This window comes from Micropterus salmoides, unplaced genomic scaffold (genome assembly GCF_014851395.1).
Source record: "Micropterus salmoides isolate LMB-PRFRI ecotype aquatic unplaced genomic scaffold, ASM1485139v1 Ms_hic_scaffold_2, whole genome shotgun sequence".
Taxonomy (NCBI): domain Eukaryota; kingdom Metazoa; phylum Chordata; class Actinopteri; order Centrarchiformes; family Centrarchidae; genus Micropterus; species Micropterus salmoides.
The window spans coordinates 4,562,209-4,579,584 of NW_024041150.1; the positions used below are offsets into that span (position 1 = coordinate 4,562,209).

The 17,376-nt window shown below is 41.4% G+C and overlaps 2 protein-coding genes across 2 annotated transcripts; both read left to right on the top strand.

The window, feature by feature from the left end:
- Positions 1 to 832: 832 nt before the first annotated feature.
- LOC119911569 lies at positions 833 to 2,823 on the top strand. Its single transcript, XM_038730472.1, has one exon. The coding sequence runs from the start codon at positions 1,161 to 1,163 to the stop codon at positions 2,016 to 2,018; it is 858 nt and encodes a 285-aa protein (XP_038586400.1). The 5' UTR covers positions 833 to 1,160; the 3' UTR covers positions 2,019 to 2,823.
- A 200-nt stretch (positions 2,824 to 3,023) lies between these two features.
- On the top strand, positions 3,024 to 16,931 carry slc22a15 (solute carrier family 22 member 15). The gene is made up of 13 exons (XM_038730471.1): positions 3,024 to 3,187; positions 6,258 to 6,398; positions 6,496 to 6,628; positions 6,822 to 6,986; positions 7,245 to 7,374; positions 8,335 to 8,395; positions 8,682 to 8,848; positions 9,487 to 9,627; positions 10,061 to 10,146; positions 11,109 to 11,217; positions 11,328 to 11,400; positions 13,515 to 13,673; positions 15,919 to 16,931. Exons 1-13 carry the CDS (start codon positions 3,104 to 3,106, stop codon positions 15,961 to 15,963), a joined length of 1,494 nt encoding a protein of 497 aa, XP_038586399.1. The 5' UTR covers positions 3,024 to 3,103; the 3' UTR covers positions 15,964 to 16,931.
- The last annotated feature ends 445 nt before the right edge of the window (positions 16,932 to 17,376 follow it).

A 17,376-nucleotide genomic window follows, 5' to 3' on the forward strand; every position in this document is an offset into this window, starting at 1 on the left:
CATTGAACCATTTTATTTTAAATTGTGTTAATTTGCACTAGTAAAGGTTGGTTGTTGGGTATCTTTGAAAAATGATAGTAACTTAACAGAACAAGGCGTGATAGCATGAAATGTGACAGTAAAATGAAGGGTTTGTTTGATTTGAGCAGATTAATAAATGTTAATGTCATGGCTGATAGTAACTTTAGTCTCCTGGATTGATCCATGTAGTGTCAGGATGTGTTTTCCCTTCAAACCTCTAAACGGGGTTTTTTTTAGGGGGGGTGTTTTCCGCGCGGAATGTTTTATGGGTGTTACTGTATCTACACCCTTCATTACGTTTGTTAAAATATATTTGTCATAAACACGGGGAAACTCCCATCATTTACTTTCGGTTCATATACGTGTAGTGATAGAAAATGTCTCCCTAATCAAATACGTCCTACTCGTGTTTCTACCTGAAAACCGCCTGTCCGAAAGGCTAAAACTGACTTATCAGAATAAATACCAACAAGTACAACCTTTAACCAGACTTATTTGTGTCCTTTCTATTAGTATTAATGTCCTTTTTGTCATAGTTTTTTTGTTAACAACGTTTAATAAAACGCCCGGTAACCGGACGTTGACTGGCTTCTGTTAATAATGCCTGTCCGGTTCGAACGAAACTTGTAATTAATCGATTCAAGCTATAACATACTAGCTAAATAAGCGATGGAATAACTCGCTGTGGTAGAAGGTTAAATATTTAGATAGATTATGCTCTGCGTTAGAGATCAACATGTGTCGAATTTAAATCTGGCAGTGAGGAGACCACCTGAGTCATCAGATTTTCACGGTGAGCACCAACAGATCCGTTACACTCGCAGAGAGCGAGCGTGGAAGGAAGGGCGTCCCGATCACACCAGCTTTCCGCCTGTCGAGCTAACCGACCATTTTTCGCTGGTATTACAGATTAACCTGTCGAATTTGGTTCGGGCAGTGAGGAGACCGCCCGGGTGATCAGATTTTCACGGTGAACACCAACAGATCTGTCACACTCGCATAGAGCGAGCGAGCGAGCGAGGAAGAAGAAGGAAGGAAGGGCGCGGCTAGCACACCAGCTTCAGCCTGACGAGCTAACCGTCGCTTTTTCGCGGGTATGAAGATCGATTTTCTCTCAGTCCTGTATTGAGATTAAAGACATGGGGGAACAGGTTGGTGTTTGGCTCCGGGCGGCGGTGCTGGCGACCGTGCTGATCTCTGTTTTAGCCGAAGATAAATACTTCGCTGTTGGTGGTAAACTGGAGCTGAGGCCTCAACCATCAGCAGCCATCACCAACATCCTGTGGAAACACAACAACAATCTGCTGGCAGAGTGGGTGCAGGGACAAATTGAGCTGACATACTACAGTACGTTTAAAGACCGCACAACCCTGAACACAACCACTGGACGATTGGAAATCAAGAACATGGGAGAAGCTGACGCGGGGCTGTACTTAGTGGAAATCAACAGCCATGTCCAGAGTCCGAGCTATGATGTTAAAGTGATCAAAGAAGTGCCCAAGCCTGAGGTGGTGTTGCGACCAGTGTCCTGTAATGGGGATTCACTAAACTGCACGCTGTCCTGTGTTGGAGACACTGGAGGGGCCGAACCTGTGACCTACAGCTGGAAGGAGGGAGCCGGAGACTGGAAGGAGTCGGGACAGGACCTGAAAATCACCAAGACTCAGACAGATGTTGAAACATTTTCCTGCAAGATTAAGAACCCGGTCAGCGAGAAAGGAAGTGAACCCGAAAAGAATCCATTCTTCCTAAAGAACAAGACGAACGGCCCTGGACCTGCAGTTTGGTTGGTTGTCCCCGCCGTCTTGGGCCTTTGTTTTATTGTAGGTCTAGCATTTTGGAAGAGGGACAAGATCATGGAAGAGATCTCGAAACGTCGAGGTGGAAACAATCCTTCAACTAAACCTGAACCTGTAAAACCTGATGAATCTTTGAACATGATGGAAGAAGGAACGACTGCAGACAAGAATTCTACAAACGAACAAAATGATGCATGAAGTCGTGGAGCTCTCTTCTCATGGGGAATTTGCCACTCATAGTGCGTTTGACCCAATCTGGGGGGAAAAAACAATGCTTGTGTGTCTTTATTAGCATCATGGACTGTTACTTTGCAGGAGGAAGAAAACTCCCAAACCCCCCCCCCCCAAAAAAAAACCCAATAGAACAGAGGGATGGCATCAAGATTTTTTTTATTTTATTGTGTTAAAACTGTGTGTAGCTTATGAGGATATGATTATGACAATAAGTATGAGAGAGGGTATACATGTCCTTAAGTGTCCATTTAGCCACACTTCCAGTTCACGTATTAACACAAATCCCAAAGAATGTACTAACAATTGAAGCCCAGATCTAAAAGAACTGTTAAGTTTTTGTTTCTGCTATTCCTTGATGAACTGAATGTAAGACGTGTCTTATCCATCTGTCTGATCTATCTATCTGAACCTGGATCCAGCGACTCTCAAGTGTTGCTAAATTGAATGAAGTACCCTTAAATTAAAAAAAAAAAAAATCGAAGAATAGACTAGAAGAAATCCAAACATCATTTTAAGGGATGCTGCCAATGTGTGTGTTTGTTTTAATCCTGGATCCATTAATTGGCTGTACATTGCATTATACATCTTATCACTGCATGTTCAGTGCTAATGGCAAGCGATGTTTCAGCATTTTGACAATGTGTATATGTAATTAACTTAAAATAATGTGACTTAATCTGCTCCAAGCTATTGGACAATCATTCTTTTTTTTAATTATATGGTTTTTGTTGCTGTTCATTTAGGCCTGACTTCTTTTTTTTTTTTTTTTTTAAAGAAAACACATCTATTGACGCCACTTTACGTAACTTATTGTATTTAGCTTTTTTAAAAGGTTTTTAGTTATGGTTCGTTTTTTGTAAGTGCCTTAAAAAATAAACCTGTCACACAGAGCAGACTTCTCGTTATTATTTCTGAAATGGACGCCGGGGGCTTGAAAAGGAGGGAGGAAGTGGAGAAGGAACGAAGCCGGAAGTGAGCGCGGATCACACTCGCGCAGCTCTTTCCTGTGTGATGCTACATCAGAGAGCTGCCGGGCCGCCCGACCTGGGATGGATTTAGAAGAAGCTTTTCAAGTTGTGGGCGAGTTTGGACCCTACCAGCAGCGGGCGGTGGCTGTTCTTGTTCTGACCCAGGTTAGTGGATTTGTCTAATAACGTTACGTGAGAACCAGAGAACGCCCCTGACAGTGCTAACTTAGCGCTACGTGGCTTTCCAGTCTCTGTCGGAGGACTTTTTAAGCGTTTTATTGTGGCCACAGAATGTAACATTTGGTGCTGAAACATTTTAACGCTTAAGCAATCACTATATTTTTACAGTTTCTCTATGTAAGAGCGCAGGATGTGCACTTTCCTGGATAAATAGCTGTAAACCAGACTTCCTTGAAAAAACGACGTGAATAGTGCAGCCTTGTTTATCGGCAAACTTAACTTCGCAAATCAAGCAGTCCATAACTCAACACGTATATGAGCTGCTATTTAACTAAACAGACCATACTTTGCCTACTAAAACATAAATCATTCCAACATGGCCAAATATCATCCCGCCGCTCCGGAGAACTTGCAAGTTAATTTTTATATTGACAAGCATTGTGAAACACGTGTAAAAATTACATTTATTTAAAATAAATGACTCGTAGCAACGTCAAACCTTTGCCGAATTGATCACAACATTCCACATATTCTAAATAATTGTAAGTATTTTCCCACTTCGTCTGTATTGTCCCAAATATCAAATTTAATCTCAAACCTCAGCATCTTTTAATGAAGTTCGTCAAAACCTCCGTTGCGGTTAAGCTAACTAAGCTAGCTAATAGTCGTTAAACGTAACCGCACTCAATAAAAGTTCCCCTGATGGTAGTTAGATGGTAGATACATGATGATTAATTTTTTTCATATCTATTATGCTTGATTTGTTTGCCATCTTTTGATTCCCAGTGATTTGTAGAGTTGAGCGCACTGATTAACTTGAAATCGATCACCGAGTGCAAAACACCAACGTTACATCTGCTTTAAGTCTATTTAGCCTTCATATTTTTTTTTCTGTTAACTACTATATTAAGTTATTTCGTCTTTAAAGCCTCTTATCTCAAATCCCATTTATCCAGCACCATGGCAGAATACAGGTAGTCATGACAATAATCAACAAACCGCTTGTGTTGTCACTTTAAAAACATTCAGAAGCGTGGATTCAGGTGTTTTGACAGGTTGTATGATGCAGGACAGATCAGTGTGTGAGTCTGGTATTGGCCTTGTTAGAACAATACCTCAATAAAATGCAGTGGATCCTGTTCCAGCCTGCATTCATGATGGGTTTTGTTGTCTTAATTACAGGCAAGAATACAGGAGGGTTGTGTGTTTTTAATATGTGTTGTCAGGTTTGGAAAGCAGTACATTGTTAGTTGCAGTTTTAATGGTGATAAAGTGTTTATTCTACTAGAACTGTCTCTCAGCACATTGGCACTGATTTGTTTTGATAGTCTTAATATGATAAGACAAATAATAGATTTAAACTACATGTGATATACTGTAGATGTTATCTTAAATAAAGTTGATAAGTTACTCAAACAACGTGAGGCGCACTGGATTTATACTCTGCAAACATTGGCTCCTTGAGACTTAATGATGAGTTAGTTTTCTGGTGATTGTGAACATTATGTTCTCTGTCTGCTTTGTTACTGACATCATAACTGACAAAAATAGCAGCAAATACTCATATTGAAGAAGATGAAACCAGCAATGTTTCACGTTGTTGCTGATGTCAATTTATTGTCTTTCGACACACTAATCGATTAATTGACTAGCCTAATCGTTACAGCTCTACCTGAGTATTCCCTGTCCAGCTGTAAACATGTTGGATGAACATATCGTATCAGGACCATTAAGCATTGTGTTCATTTATAAATGATCCTGCATGAACATTATAAGGACCTTTTAATGTGTTTTTTGTACTAAATATAATAAATAATGTGGAGGTTTGTAAGTCATATTTATGTTGATGACTTTTTCTCTCAGTTTTTTGTTTTTTACTTAACAGTGTGACATTTTTCCCTTGTGAATCTTTAGTGAGGTCACATGATATTTCCTCTATTTATCTATTGATGTATCAGGTAACAGCTGAGATCTGAAACTGAAAACGTGTGTCTATGAACGGATTTGATTTGTTCTAAATGTTTTGTGAATATATACGCACCCGTCTCACGTTACAGAGGTGCAAGGTCATTTTCTGTTCTGAATCCTGATAAAGTGAGAGATAAAGCACGGTGTGTGCAGCAGCTAGGCCTGCAGCTTGTGTAAAAGCCCAGCAGCTGGTGGGAAAACAAATGGTCCCAGATCTGTTTTGTTTGGCCCTCCTCCTTCCTGATGGCCAGAGTGGAAACTCTGCATGAGCAGCAGTGTTGACCCAACCATTGTTTTGGAGGGATTTTCAGCTAACAATATCATGGAATCGGCCAAAATGTTGATGCCATTTAAAAAAACAATGGGGCCTTTCCCAACATTGTAATCGTTTTTGCCCACAGAGGAACAGAAAAACGTTCTTGCTATGTTTTGGTGTTAACAGGCGCTCTTTCTGTCTCCTCTGTGTCGGTGTTTCAGCGAGGGCAGAGTTCAAAGCCTCCTTCACACACACACACACACACACACACACACACACACACACACACGCCATCATATCAAAGACGACGCTAGCGAGACCTCATCACTTCAACAGACTCTCAGAAGTAAAACCACACCGGCAGATGCAAGGCGGAGTCAGATATTCAGTTTAAAAATAAATTAAAACACTTATGTCTGGTCTAGCTGTGTAAACAAGACGGAGCGCTGCACAATACTGCAACAATGTAAATTTTCCCTTTTTATTAAAGAGTATTATAGTATTTTTAATATCCTGCTGTTACAATACATTCATTGTAAATTGTCCCTATAAATAATTTCACATACATTTGAACACTTCTATATGCATATTTACATGATGCATCAAATTAACTGATGTTGATTCAATTTGTAATAAATTTGCTGTTGACATTTTATTCGTCCACCACATGATTACACACTCTGTCTGATGACACAGTGCCCTTCATTTTTTTTTTAAACACAGAATTCAGGAAAATTAAAACAGAAAAACGCATAATTTGGAAATATATAAAGGGCTTCAAAGGGCCCTGTCCACGGTCTTTGCCCTCTGAACTTTGTTTCTGTGTTTCAGGTGTACATGGCCTGTCAGTCCATGCTGATCGTTCTGATTGGATCCACGCCGAAGTACCGGATCGAGCAGCTGGACGGCGTCGGCAGCAGCCAGCGGGAGCTCGTTACCTTTACAGAGGACACCGACTCCATAGTGACCGAGGTGAGGGAGTTCACGTGCATTTTCACTTTTAGCGTCAGTGAAGCTTAAACCCACAAACAGAGACTGAGTGGTTTCTGCTGCTCTCTGTGTTCCCCAGTGGTTTCTCATCAGGCATCAGGCCTATAAGGTCAGTCTAGCAGGGTCGCTGTTCTTCGCCGGGCTTCTGGTCGGGAACATCGTCTTTGGGCCGCTCTCGGACAGGATCGGCAGGAGACCTGTCTACCTGACAGGTGAGCGAAAACCACACGCCATGATTTGTCTCAGTGAGTTAGTCCTGGGGCTGTTTGTCTAGTAGTCAACGGGCTGGATTTAGAAATTCAGACCATTTTAAAAGAAGAAGAGTCTCATATTTCTCTCCGGATCAGGTATTACAAGTCACATTACTTACATTCACTCTACTCTCACTCTTCTTCTTTCACGCAGGCCTGTTTTTCGAGGTGATCTTTGGCTATGTGACCGCCTTCGCCCCCAGCTACGAGGTGTTCGCCGTGTCTCGCCTCCTGGTGGGGCTGATGAACGGCGGCATCGGCCTCGTCTGCTTTGTCCTCACTCAGGAGTACGTGGGCAAGTCGTACTGGGCCATGACGGGTACGAAAAACACACAAACAACCCGGTCGTGCATCAGTTTTTATTAATGACTTCTGCCAAATAAGTGCTGAAATTCGATCGAGTCGATCAGTTTTGGATATTTATCAGATAAAGTGTTGAATGTTTTCTGGTTACAGCTTCTGAAATGGCTGCTTTTCTTCTTTGGTATATTGAATGTAGAGTTTTAGAGCGATTTGAGAAAACATATCGGCGCGTTCCTTCGCTGTTGTATTGAGTATTTATTCCTCTGTTCTTCAGGGACGTTGACCAGCATGACCTTTGCCGTCGGCATCGCCCTGTTCGGAGCTCTGGGCTACTTCATCCAGCCGTGGAGGAACCTGGCTATGGCGTCCAACTCGTCCGGCGTCCTGTTCCTCCTGCTGTCTGTGTGAGTACAAACCTCAGAGAGACGAGTCGCCACCGCCTGCGTCCAGAAAAAAGCAAACAAATAAAAATAGACTGGTGGGTTTTAGAAGCATTGAAACGCATGAAACAAAATATCATGTAATATAAATTACAATTCAATCAGAATACCTTAAATATAACAAACTGAAAGGAGCATACCAGGGTTTTTTTCTACAAGTCACACAAGTCTTTATACTAGTGGTGGACTGATACCGATATTTATTTAGAGAGCAGGATATACACTGATATCAAAACAAAGTCATTTATAATTCTTTTATTCCTGCAGAGTACAGTCTAATATACATGTTATCTCAGTACGTGGCCTTTTATATCACACTTTTTTTTTCAAACCATGCTGATGTGTTTTAAATTTTTGATCTTGTGGTAAAACGAAAACATTATAAAACAACAACAAACTCATTTTCACACCCCACAGAAATGAATGGAAACCAATTAAAATAGATATGTAAATAAAAAGGGATTTAAAAAAAAATATTAAGGATGCATGTAAATCCTGTAAACAAGATTGTGACTGTGGCTCAAGAGGACAAGCGGGTTGCCCGGTAATCGGAAGGTCAGCAGTTCAATCCCCGGCTCTTTGGGAAATCTTGAGAGTAATCTGCAGGAGTTGTTGTTGTTGTTGTCGTGGTGATGTCAGGAGTATTAATAATGTAAAAAAATGTAAGACGACTTCTAAAGACTTGTTTTTGGAAAAATACATATAATAAAAGAAACACTCCACACAGACCATCTGTTGTGACAGTTTCCGCGGAGATAGCTCATCTAGCAACATTAAGGCCACCAAAAACCCATCATGCATCACTATCTTGACGCAGCAGTCGCACCTTTCGCGGAAAACATCTGCTGTTTTGTGAATATGTGCACGCCGTCCACTCCTCGAATTACATCGGCGTAATGACTCCTCTGGTCTTTTTCCCTCCAGCACTCTTCCCGAGTCTCCACGCTGGCTGTATTCGAAGGGTCAGACGCAGCGAGCAGAAGAGGTGAATACATTAGTACAAATATTACAAGTGCTGTATATACGTTCTTTCCAGACTTCTTGTGCTGGAGCTCAGTGGAAAACGAAGGTTGACGAAGACTCGTGTTAAAAGAATCTGACCGCATTCACAGGGTCCATCTGCAACTCCTGAACTGTGTATCGTTGTATTTAAATATTGTCATATTCCCTTTCTTTCTTAAGGGGTGGCCCTGAATTTAGCCAGCCTGTGTCTGGGTTCCTCTTAACTTAACAGCGAGGTAACTTAGTCGGTAAACGTCTCGTCTTCGTAGGTGCTGCGCTACATGGCGCTGAGGAACGGCAACCCTGCCAACAACCTGGTTTTGAAACGCGTCTGCGCTGCTAAAGCCGGAAACCGTGACGGCAGGGGGGCAGGTGTCCTGCAGCTGGTGATCCATCCGGTCCTCCGTCTGAGAACCATGGTGCTCATGTATGTCTGGTGAGTAGAGCACCACAGAAGAAGAACAAAGCGTGCGAGATATGTTGCTGCAGGTGCTGTAGCCCAAAGCTGCTAAGGGATGCTGCTGTTACTACTGCAGTATTACTACTACTAATACAGCTACTTCTATCACTTCTATCATTGCTACCAGTACTGCAAATAAAATACCCACGATTCCTCCAGTTTCTGCTTAAGATTTTTCTGCTTCTTTAAATTCATCATGAGGTTCTTTTTGCTCTTTAGAAAATGATCCTTTTGTTGTTTGTAATCTTTTAACGGCTATTTGATGGATCTCACAAATGTTTTTTTTTTTTTACATATCGTTGAACAGAGAAGGCTGAAGAGGAGAAAATATTTATACAAATGCATTTTCTGGGTTGGTTTTGTATCTACAAATATTTTACTTTACAGAAATCTTCTGTATTCCATCCTCCAGTCTTGTCTGAAGTTACAGACTGACTGTAGAATAAACAAAACCTTTTGCTTTTGGACAGATGGAAGGTGAATCTTTAAAGTAGTCGGGGAATTTAAGATGCTGTATAACCATAAAGACATGTGGTTTGGGCCGTAGTGTTATCAGCAACAGTTAGAGTAACAGATCAGTTTAGTCTGATTAGTTTTTTGTGTGTGTGTTGCAGGTATGCGTGCAGTCTGGTGTACTACGGTCTGACTCTGGGGGCCAGCGAGATGTCTGGTAGCCGTTATATGAACGTAGCCATGTACGGCCTGGTGGAGCTGCCCGCCTACCCGCTCTGTATATACTTCATCAACAAACACTGGTGAGACACACACACACGCAATAATACACACTATGTAGTTCAGAGAGTCTGTGTAACACCTCAGTGTTGGAGAAGTCTTTGATTGGCCCAGATCCATGCACAGTACAAGTGTAGGATGTAAGTGTTATTTGCACGGTACAAAATATTTTAATAAAAATACTAAAACTCTGTCAACAGCATCGTGTTTCTGTTTTGCATGACTGATGAGACCCAATCAGAGAGCCGTCTTCACTAAAATGCTCTCCGGAGCTTCAAAACGAAAACGCAGTAGTCTGGATGGGGCCTTAATTATAAACTTTGTGGAGTTATATTTCCATCTTAAGTTTAAATTAGTTTGTTTTAAGAAAATGTTGAAAGCTCGAGGCAGATAGCGTTGTGAGGTGTCCTGGTTTGAGCCTCCACTGATGTGATCTGTGTGTCTGTTGTTGTGCAGGGCCGGGAGGAGGAAAAGCATGGCGAGTTTCCTGTGTCTGGCCGGCTCTGCCTGCCTCTGCACCACGTTCATCCCCGAAAACGCAGGTGAGACATTAAAAACAGAGGAATATCAGAAACAGCTTTATTTATACAAGTAGTTTTTTGGTGACGAGGTGCATAACATATGAAATTGACAAGGTATCCAAGTTATAGAATAAGTCCAGAGTCCGTGTCAGTGAGGGTCCCAGGCCTTGTTGATGAGGCCAGATGGGAAGAAGCTGTTCAGATGGCGTGAGGTTTTTGGCCCGATGGACCGCACCCTCTTGCCAGAGGCGATACGATGTCTGGGCGTGGGCTTAAATGTCAGTGCAAACAACACAAAACCCCAGCAGGACCTGAGGAGTTTAATTTGAAGTAATTCATACCAGAAATGATGTGAAGGAAGCAGAATGAAAACCTGGCGGCACAGCTGTTCTGTGAGGATGATGTCACCACGTTGCACAACCAGAGTCCGTTTAAAAAAAACAAAAAAAACAAGACGACATTTTTAAGATGATGATCCCCTGGTTTTTTATCTAATCATTTTACTTTTTGGTCTTTGACTAACGCTCTTATCTCAACGAGCCGACCTGGAATTAATTCAACGTTAGATTAAGATTAGATAAGATTAAGATTAGGACGTTGAACAAACTGTTTGTTTGTTTCACGCTATAGTTTTTTGATATTGCAGTGACCCATAAGGAATGATTATAATGGGGGTTTTGCTGCTCAACGTGATGTTTATTATTATTAATATTATTATTATTATTATTATTGGCATATGAATTTACTCAATAACACAAATGCAAATGGCTGCAGAACGTAAAGATGATACCTGCCGCTCCTCAGATGTGCTTCAAGAAATCCGTTTCTCTTGTCCTAGTGTTTCAAACTAATTCTTTCAAATATGGTCCAGATGTATAAATACTGATTTAAGCATTTGAGCTTTAGTATCCTGAATTTGCTCGGCCCGTATTTTGTGACTTGTAAGGTAAATATGGGACTGTGTGTTTTCTTTCTGTTTGCAGGAGCCTTGCTGAACGTTACGTCGTTGGCGCTTCTGGGAAAACTGATGGTCAGTGCAGCGTTCAACATCGCCTACGTGTACACCTCTGAACTCTACCCGACAGTTATCAGGTGAACTAAGACTCATTTATTCACACTGCCTGAAGTAAACCAAGTGTGCTTTAAGTGCTTCTTTTTTTATTTTTATTTTATTTGAATGATTTTTTTTGTGTGTTTTTCAGGAACGCTGGTTTGGGAGTTTGTTCCATGTCGTGCAGAGTCGGAGGAATCCTTGCACCGTTTGTTCCTTCCATGGTAAGGGCGTTTAGCTTTTGTAGCTTCTCAACGAAACTGATTCTCTCTGGACGACATTTGAGCCAACGTCAGCAAGTACAAGAACAGGGGAATTTAAACAGGCGTTGTATTATGACCTTTTATTGACTTGTGTTAGAAGCCAGGAATGGATAGTGCGGTTTTTTTCTGAACTCCTCCTGTTTTTTTTCCCGGGAAGAGAAAATGTGGAATGTGAGTTTTTGTCTTTTGTGGATATCAACTGCATTCCTCTGGCAGGATTAACAAAATTACAACACGGTGCAGGAAGTCACGGCACGTTTCAACAACAAGGAAATTCAAAGTGCTTTACAGAAAACAAAAGCAACATTTAAATAGAAACTCGAAACAGGACAGATGCCATAGTTTTCTGGATTAGAGCAACGAATGTCTTCTCGGGGGGGAAAAGAGGAAACGCCGCTAGATGATTCATGCTGAAATCAGTTTGATATGACTAATCAGTCTGGCAAAGCTTTCAGCCAGCTGGGTGGAGTCGCTCAGTTGTCATGGAAGTGGTTTCAGAAACAACAGGGAAGGTTTCAAAGGTCAGACTGAACCTTCAATGAAATTATTAATCCAGCTGTATTCATGCGGTTGTTCATGTGTTACGTCTGAAGACGTCCCTTTCTCTTTCTAGTTCATGTGTTACTCTGGCTAATTGTTTTTCATAGTTATCATATTAGTATTATAATAATAATCAATGCATTTTATTACCGGACATAAAACTAAACAGGAATTTGGTTTAGAATACGTTTGTATAAATTATTATTAGACTTTTTATTGTTTTAAATAATTTGCTTGTGCATTATGGACTCTGAAGTCATCTGTTTAGTTTGTCAAGCAGTCACTAACACTGCGTCTTCATTTTAAAAATGACTTTGCCATGTGACACTTTTTAAATGACATACACGATGTTACATGAGAGTTTCACTTTTACATGAGAGTTTACTTTGTAACTGCACACTCGGTGCGAGATACTAAGATGGTAAACTGAACTCAGCTGAGTCATGGGAGCAGTAGGTGTAACTTGAACCTTTAATATGTAGTGACGCCTAGTGGTGGCTTATGTTACTTCAACGAGACGTAGCAACTAAACCTCAGGCACAGTTTAAATCTGAATACACAGCAGATTTTTGACCCAAGGATGCAGCAGCAGCCACTTTTTATGAATTATGATTCAATTTCTGTCCTTTCAGTGTCAGACTAGTGTGAGCTGCACACTCAGTGGTGCACCAAAGAGCTCAGTCTTTGTATTTATATTGATTTATTTAGAGATTTATCCAGACTCCACAGGTCTGGAGCCAGAAACACCTGCAGAAAGAGACAGAAGGAGAGGAGAAAGCACAAAAGCTACAGGAGGGGGAAGAAGTCGAGGTAGTAATTAATAGGATAAAAATGCAAACAGAGGAGGAGGGAGATGTATCATGGGAAGTGTCCCGGCAGTCTTGGCCTGGTTCAGGACTCACCTGAGCCAGCCCTAACTATAAGCTTCATCAAAGAGGAAAGTCTTAAATGTGGAGATCTGCCGCCTGAAGCCAAACTGGAACCAGGTTCTCTCTTTTTATTAAAGCTCACTCATGTGTTAACAGGGCTTTGGTTGTGTAAGTCGTTTACTGCACCTGCTTTATTGAATTATTTCCATACAATTGAACCCAGCATACCATTAAAAACATAATGTACAATAGTGCAGGTGGTAGCAGCAGATACGATATATAAATAATCTTAAAGAATAACAAATGTTGGGGAACAAAGTACATCTTGTATATGGTTGTGAGGTATCTACTGTATGTTTAGACAGTCACCTTCCCTGCAATGGTAATAATAGTGGAGAGCTTGTTTTTGCTCTTTACACTCATGCAATTATAAAATGCTTTCCACCACTGCCATTTCAAATATGTGTTGGCTCACACATAGACTTCCTGGTAAGAAACCGTTGCCGATTGGCTCTCTGTGCTCATAAAAGGTTTGGCTCTGATCGGTGATTGTGCCCAGGTGTGTAAAATACAGCTTATGCAGACATGTCTGATTGTCATTGTACAGAACATTTATGTTTACTGTTTCCTCAGTTTTTCTGATGCCATTGTGTGTTTGTGTTGCAGCGGGCTCTCCACACCTCCATGCCTTTCACTGTGTTCTGTCTGAGCGGCCTGTCTGCAGGCTGCCTGGGCCTCCTGCTGCCTGAAACCCTCAACGGACCAACAACAGATACTCTGGAGGAGCTCGGCAGCCCGATCCACAGCCGAGTGCTGGAGAGCAAGGTGACGAAACAACACCGTACTAATACAGATGCGCATATCTTTAAACGTTGTACTGTCAGGTAGACTGTCCTTCCCACAGCACAACAAGTACGACCAGTACAAACAGTAAATTTAAAAGAATACTTTTACCTCACAGAACATGAGTGTGGCTGTTCTTCTGCTGCCACAGTCGGGTAGTTATTGTGTGAATTAGGTGTTTCAGGGGTCAAAAGTCACAAAATAACTAACTAACTAAACTAACCGGCTGAGGCAGCTGTAGACCAGAGAGATAAAATTACTGTTTTGGTCAAAGGAGTCTGGCGGCTTTGATGAGAGAGTTATGGTGGCTGTTTCTGGTTAAAACAAAAGGGTCTTACCCTTTAAAAAGGGCTATCTATGTAGGGATCCTTTCCATTATGTTGTCCAGTTTTGCTGCTTCTGACTGCAGCACGCTCGCTTAGTTACAAACACATGGGTCCAGGTAACACTTAAAGCTTCTTCGAGTCTGCAGTGGACGCCAAAAAATTCAGAGTTCAGCCCCAGTCTGATAATAGCGAATGAAAAGCTTCACTAAGACTCCAATATGTACTGTATATCAAGAGATTAAAATGAAATCTGGATGGATGGTCGTAGTATTCTACTGTTGCTTCATGTGTTCGTAGTCAGGAAATGGAATCAGATTTGTTTTGACACACAACAGAGTAAGGTACTACAAAAAAAATTAGTCTCAAGCAAAGTGAAGATGATGCTTGACTGTTGCAGTTCTTGGACAGGCACACTACGTAATACAATGAACTACTGCACGCACTATACAGTGGAGCTATATTCTGTTCACATATCCAAACCTTTATATTACACTGAACAAAATTATAAACGCAGCAATTTTGTTTTTGCCCCCATTCATCATGAGCTGAACTCAAAGATCTAAGACTTTCTCTATGTAAACAAAAGGACTATTTCTGTTCACAAATCTGTCAGAATCTGTGTTAGTGAGCACTCCTCCTTTGCCGAGATAATCCGTCCACCTCACAGGTGTGGCATATGAAGATGCTGATCATACAGCATGGGGATTGCACAGGTGTGCCTTAGGCTGGCCATAATAAAAGGCTTTCGCTGTATTGGAGGGTTCCGGGGGGGTCCGTAAACCAGTCAGTATCTGGTGTGACCACCATTTGCCTCACGCAGTGCAACACATCTCCTTCTCATAGAGTTGATCAGGTTGTTGATTGCGGCCTGTGGAGTGTTGGTCCACTCCTCTTCAATGGCTGTGCGAAGTTGCAGTCAGGTCGAGACCCCGATGAGGACGACAACAATGCAGTTGAGCTTCCCTGAGACGGTTCCTGACAGTTTGTGCAGAAATTCTTTGGTTATGCGAACCGATTGTTGCAGCGGCTGTCCGGGTAGCAGGTGAAGATGCTGGATGTGGAGGTCCTGGGATGGTGTGGTTACAGGTGGTCTGCGATTGTGAGGCCGGTTGGATGAACTGTCAAATTCTCTGAAACACCTTTGGAGACGGCTTATGGTGGAGAAATGAACATTCAATTCACTGGCAACAGCTCTGGTGGACATTCCTGCAGTCAGCATGCCAACTGCACGCTCCCTCAAAACTTGCAGCATCTGTGGCGTTGTGCTGTGTGATGGAACTGCACATTTTGAAGTGGCCTTTTATTGTGGCCAGCCTAAGGCCTTTTATTGTGGCCAGCCTAAGGCACACCTGTGCAATACCCACGCTGTCTGATCAGCATCTTGATATGCCACACCTGTGAGGTGGATGGATTATCTCGGCAAAGGAGAAGTGCTCACTAACACATATTTTAACAGATTTGTGAACAATATTTAAAGAAATAGGCCTTTTGTGTACATAGAGAAAGTCTTAGATCTTTGAGTTCAGCTCATGATGAATGAGGGCAAAAACCAAAGTGTATAATTATATAATTTATAATATTATATAATATTATAAGTTATAATTTTGTTCAGTGTAGAAACACATTTAATCTACATGGCTGTGTATGTTCAAATTAACAACATTTTAATGCTGTATAAACTTAAATTCTATCCATTTTCTGCAGTGCAAGAGATCAAACTAACTCTGTACAGATGTGTTATGGCTGACAGAATAATAACAACTTTCTGTGTGTAATTTCTCAAAATAGTAGGATACTGCAGTGTACTTCACTAAAAACCATCTGTAAGCAAGGCTGACCAGGAAGCTAAACGAAGACTTTCATCACGTCAAAGCTGTCTCATAACTTTTTTTTGTCCCCAGGCTCATTTGTATGAAGACGACAAACTGAAGTCGAACCACAAATGAAGCGTCGTCTTCATCACTGGAGACGGACTATCCTCACCTCATTCTGTGTGTGTGAACTGCTGCCTCAAAACGGTGAACTGTCCCTTTTTTAATTAACTTGAAGGACTGATCACAATGTTCACCTTTAAATGTTTGAGATCTCTGACATGTCAAACGGGGCCAGGACGTAGACGCTGACCTTCAGGGGGAAGCCGTTATCGACCGACAGCTCCTCTTTTTTATCACATTTTACAGAAAAGCCGGACAGTCGACCCCCCTGACTGTCACGCTGGTGTTTGTGCCTTATTAGGAGGGAGACAGCCGAGAAAAGACGGGACAGACGTGTGACTTACCGTCCAGAGATGCTGCGAAAATCAAACGTGCTGCTAGCTAACGTGTAATTGAACGGTTGGTTTGAAAAAGGACAGCGTTTCCTCTCCAAGAGTTTCCAAAATGGAGTTAGTAGACATGACATACATGCTCGTTTTAAACGTGTTAATATTCCTTAAAACACACCAATGTTAGATTTTTAGGACCACGCTGATTTTCAAGAGGAAATGTGCTCGAAGCTCAATCACAAGGTAAACTGTCCTGTAAACATGCTAAAGTGTTAGCATACAGTGCTGGACTTCACCCACTTTTAATCTGTTTGGACGCCGCCGTACAGGATGTATTTTTTTTTTTTTTTTTTTTAGTTTCAACGTGTAGACGGCAGGAAAACGGTAATAAAGCGGACTGTGTGAGTTATTGAGAGAAAGGCAGCTTGATTTGATAAGATGATGACTTTAATGATCAGGCTATTTGGTCACACGTACTCGTTTCAGGGAATAAGTATTGTTTTAAATATCTTTTGAAGCAGCTTCTCCAGAGCTACGTGAGCTTCGCCATGAATAACTACATGAGCTACCGTGACCACATTAAAAGTCCACAATATTAGTTGAATGAAATTAATTTCTAAGGACCAAACATGCCTCTTTATTTTTTTTTTTTATTTAAATCAGAGGTACAAATAGAAAAATAGAATTTTCAACCTATTAGTGTTTATATCAAGCTTCACAAGACCCTTTACCAGTTTTAAATTAAACTATGGTACTAGAAACTCTAATTAAAATAAGAAACTCAAATATAACGCCCGACAATCATCTAATTAATAAAGCCAAACCATTTGAGTCATAATCAGCTTGCGTGTAGTTGTGCGGGACCAAGTGGGATGATTTATGTTTATTTATGTTTTCTGTGATCAAGGTCTTTTGTGTCTGTTATTGTTTGCCTGCTTGTGACAGTTGGATGTGAGCTTTGTTGGATGACTGATGTTTATGAGAGGCACAAAGCCAGAGGGAGCTGGTGAATGTTTGTGGTAGTGATCCAGGACATTTGCAGCAGAATGAAACGAAACACGCCAATGCATAAAATAAGCGGACACAACAGGTCGCG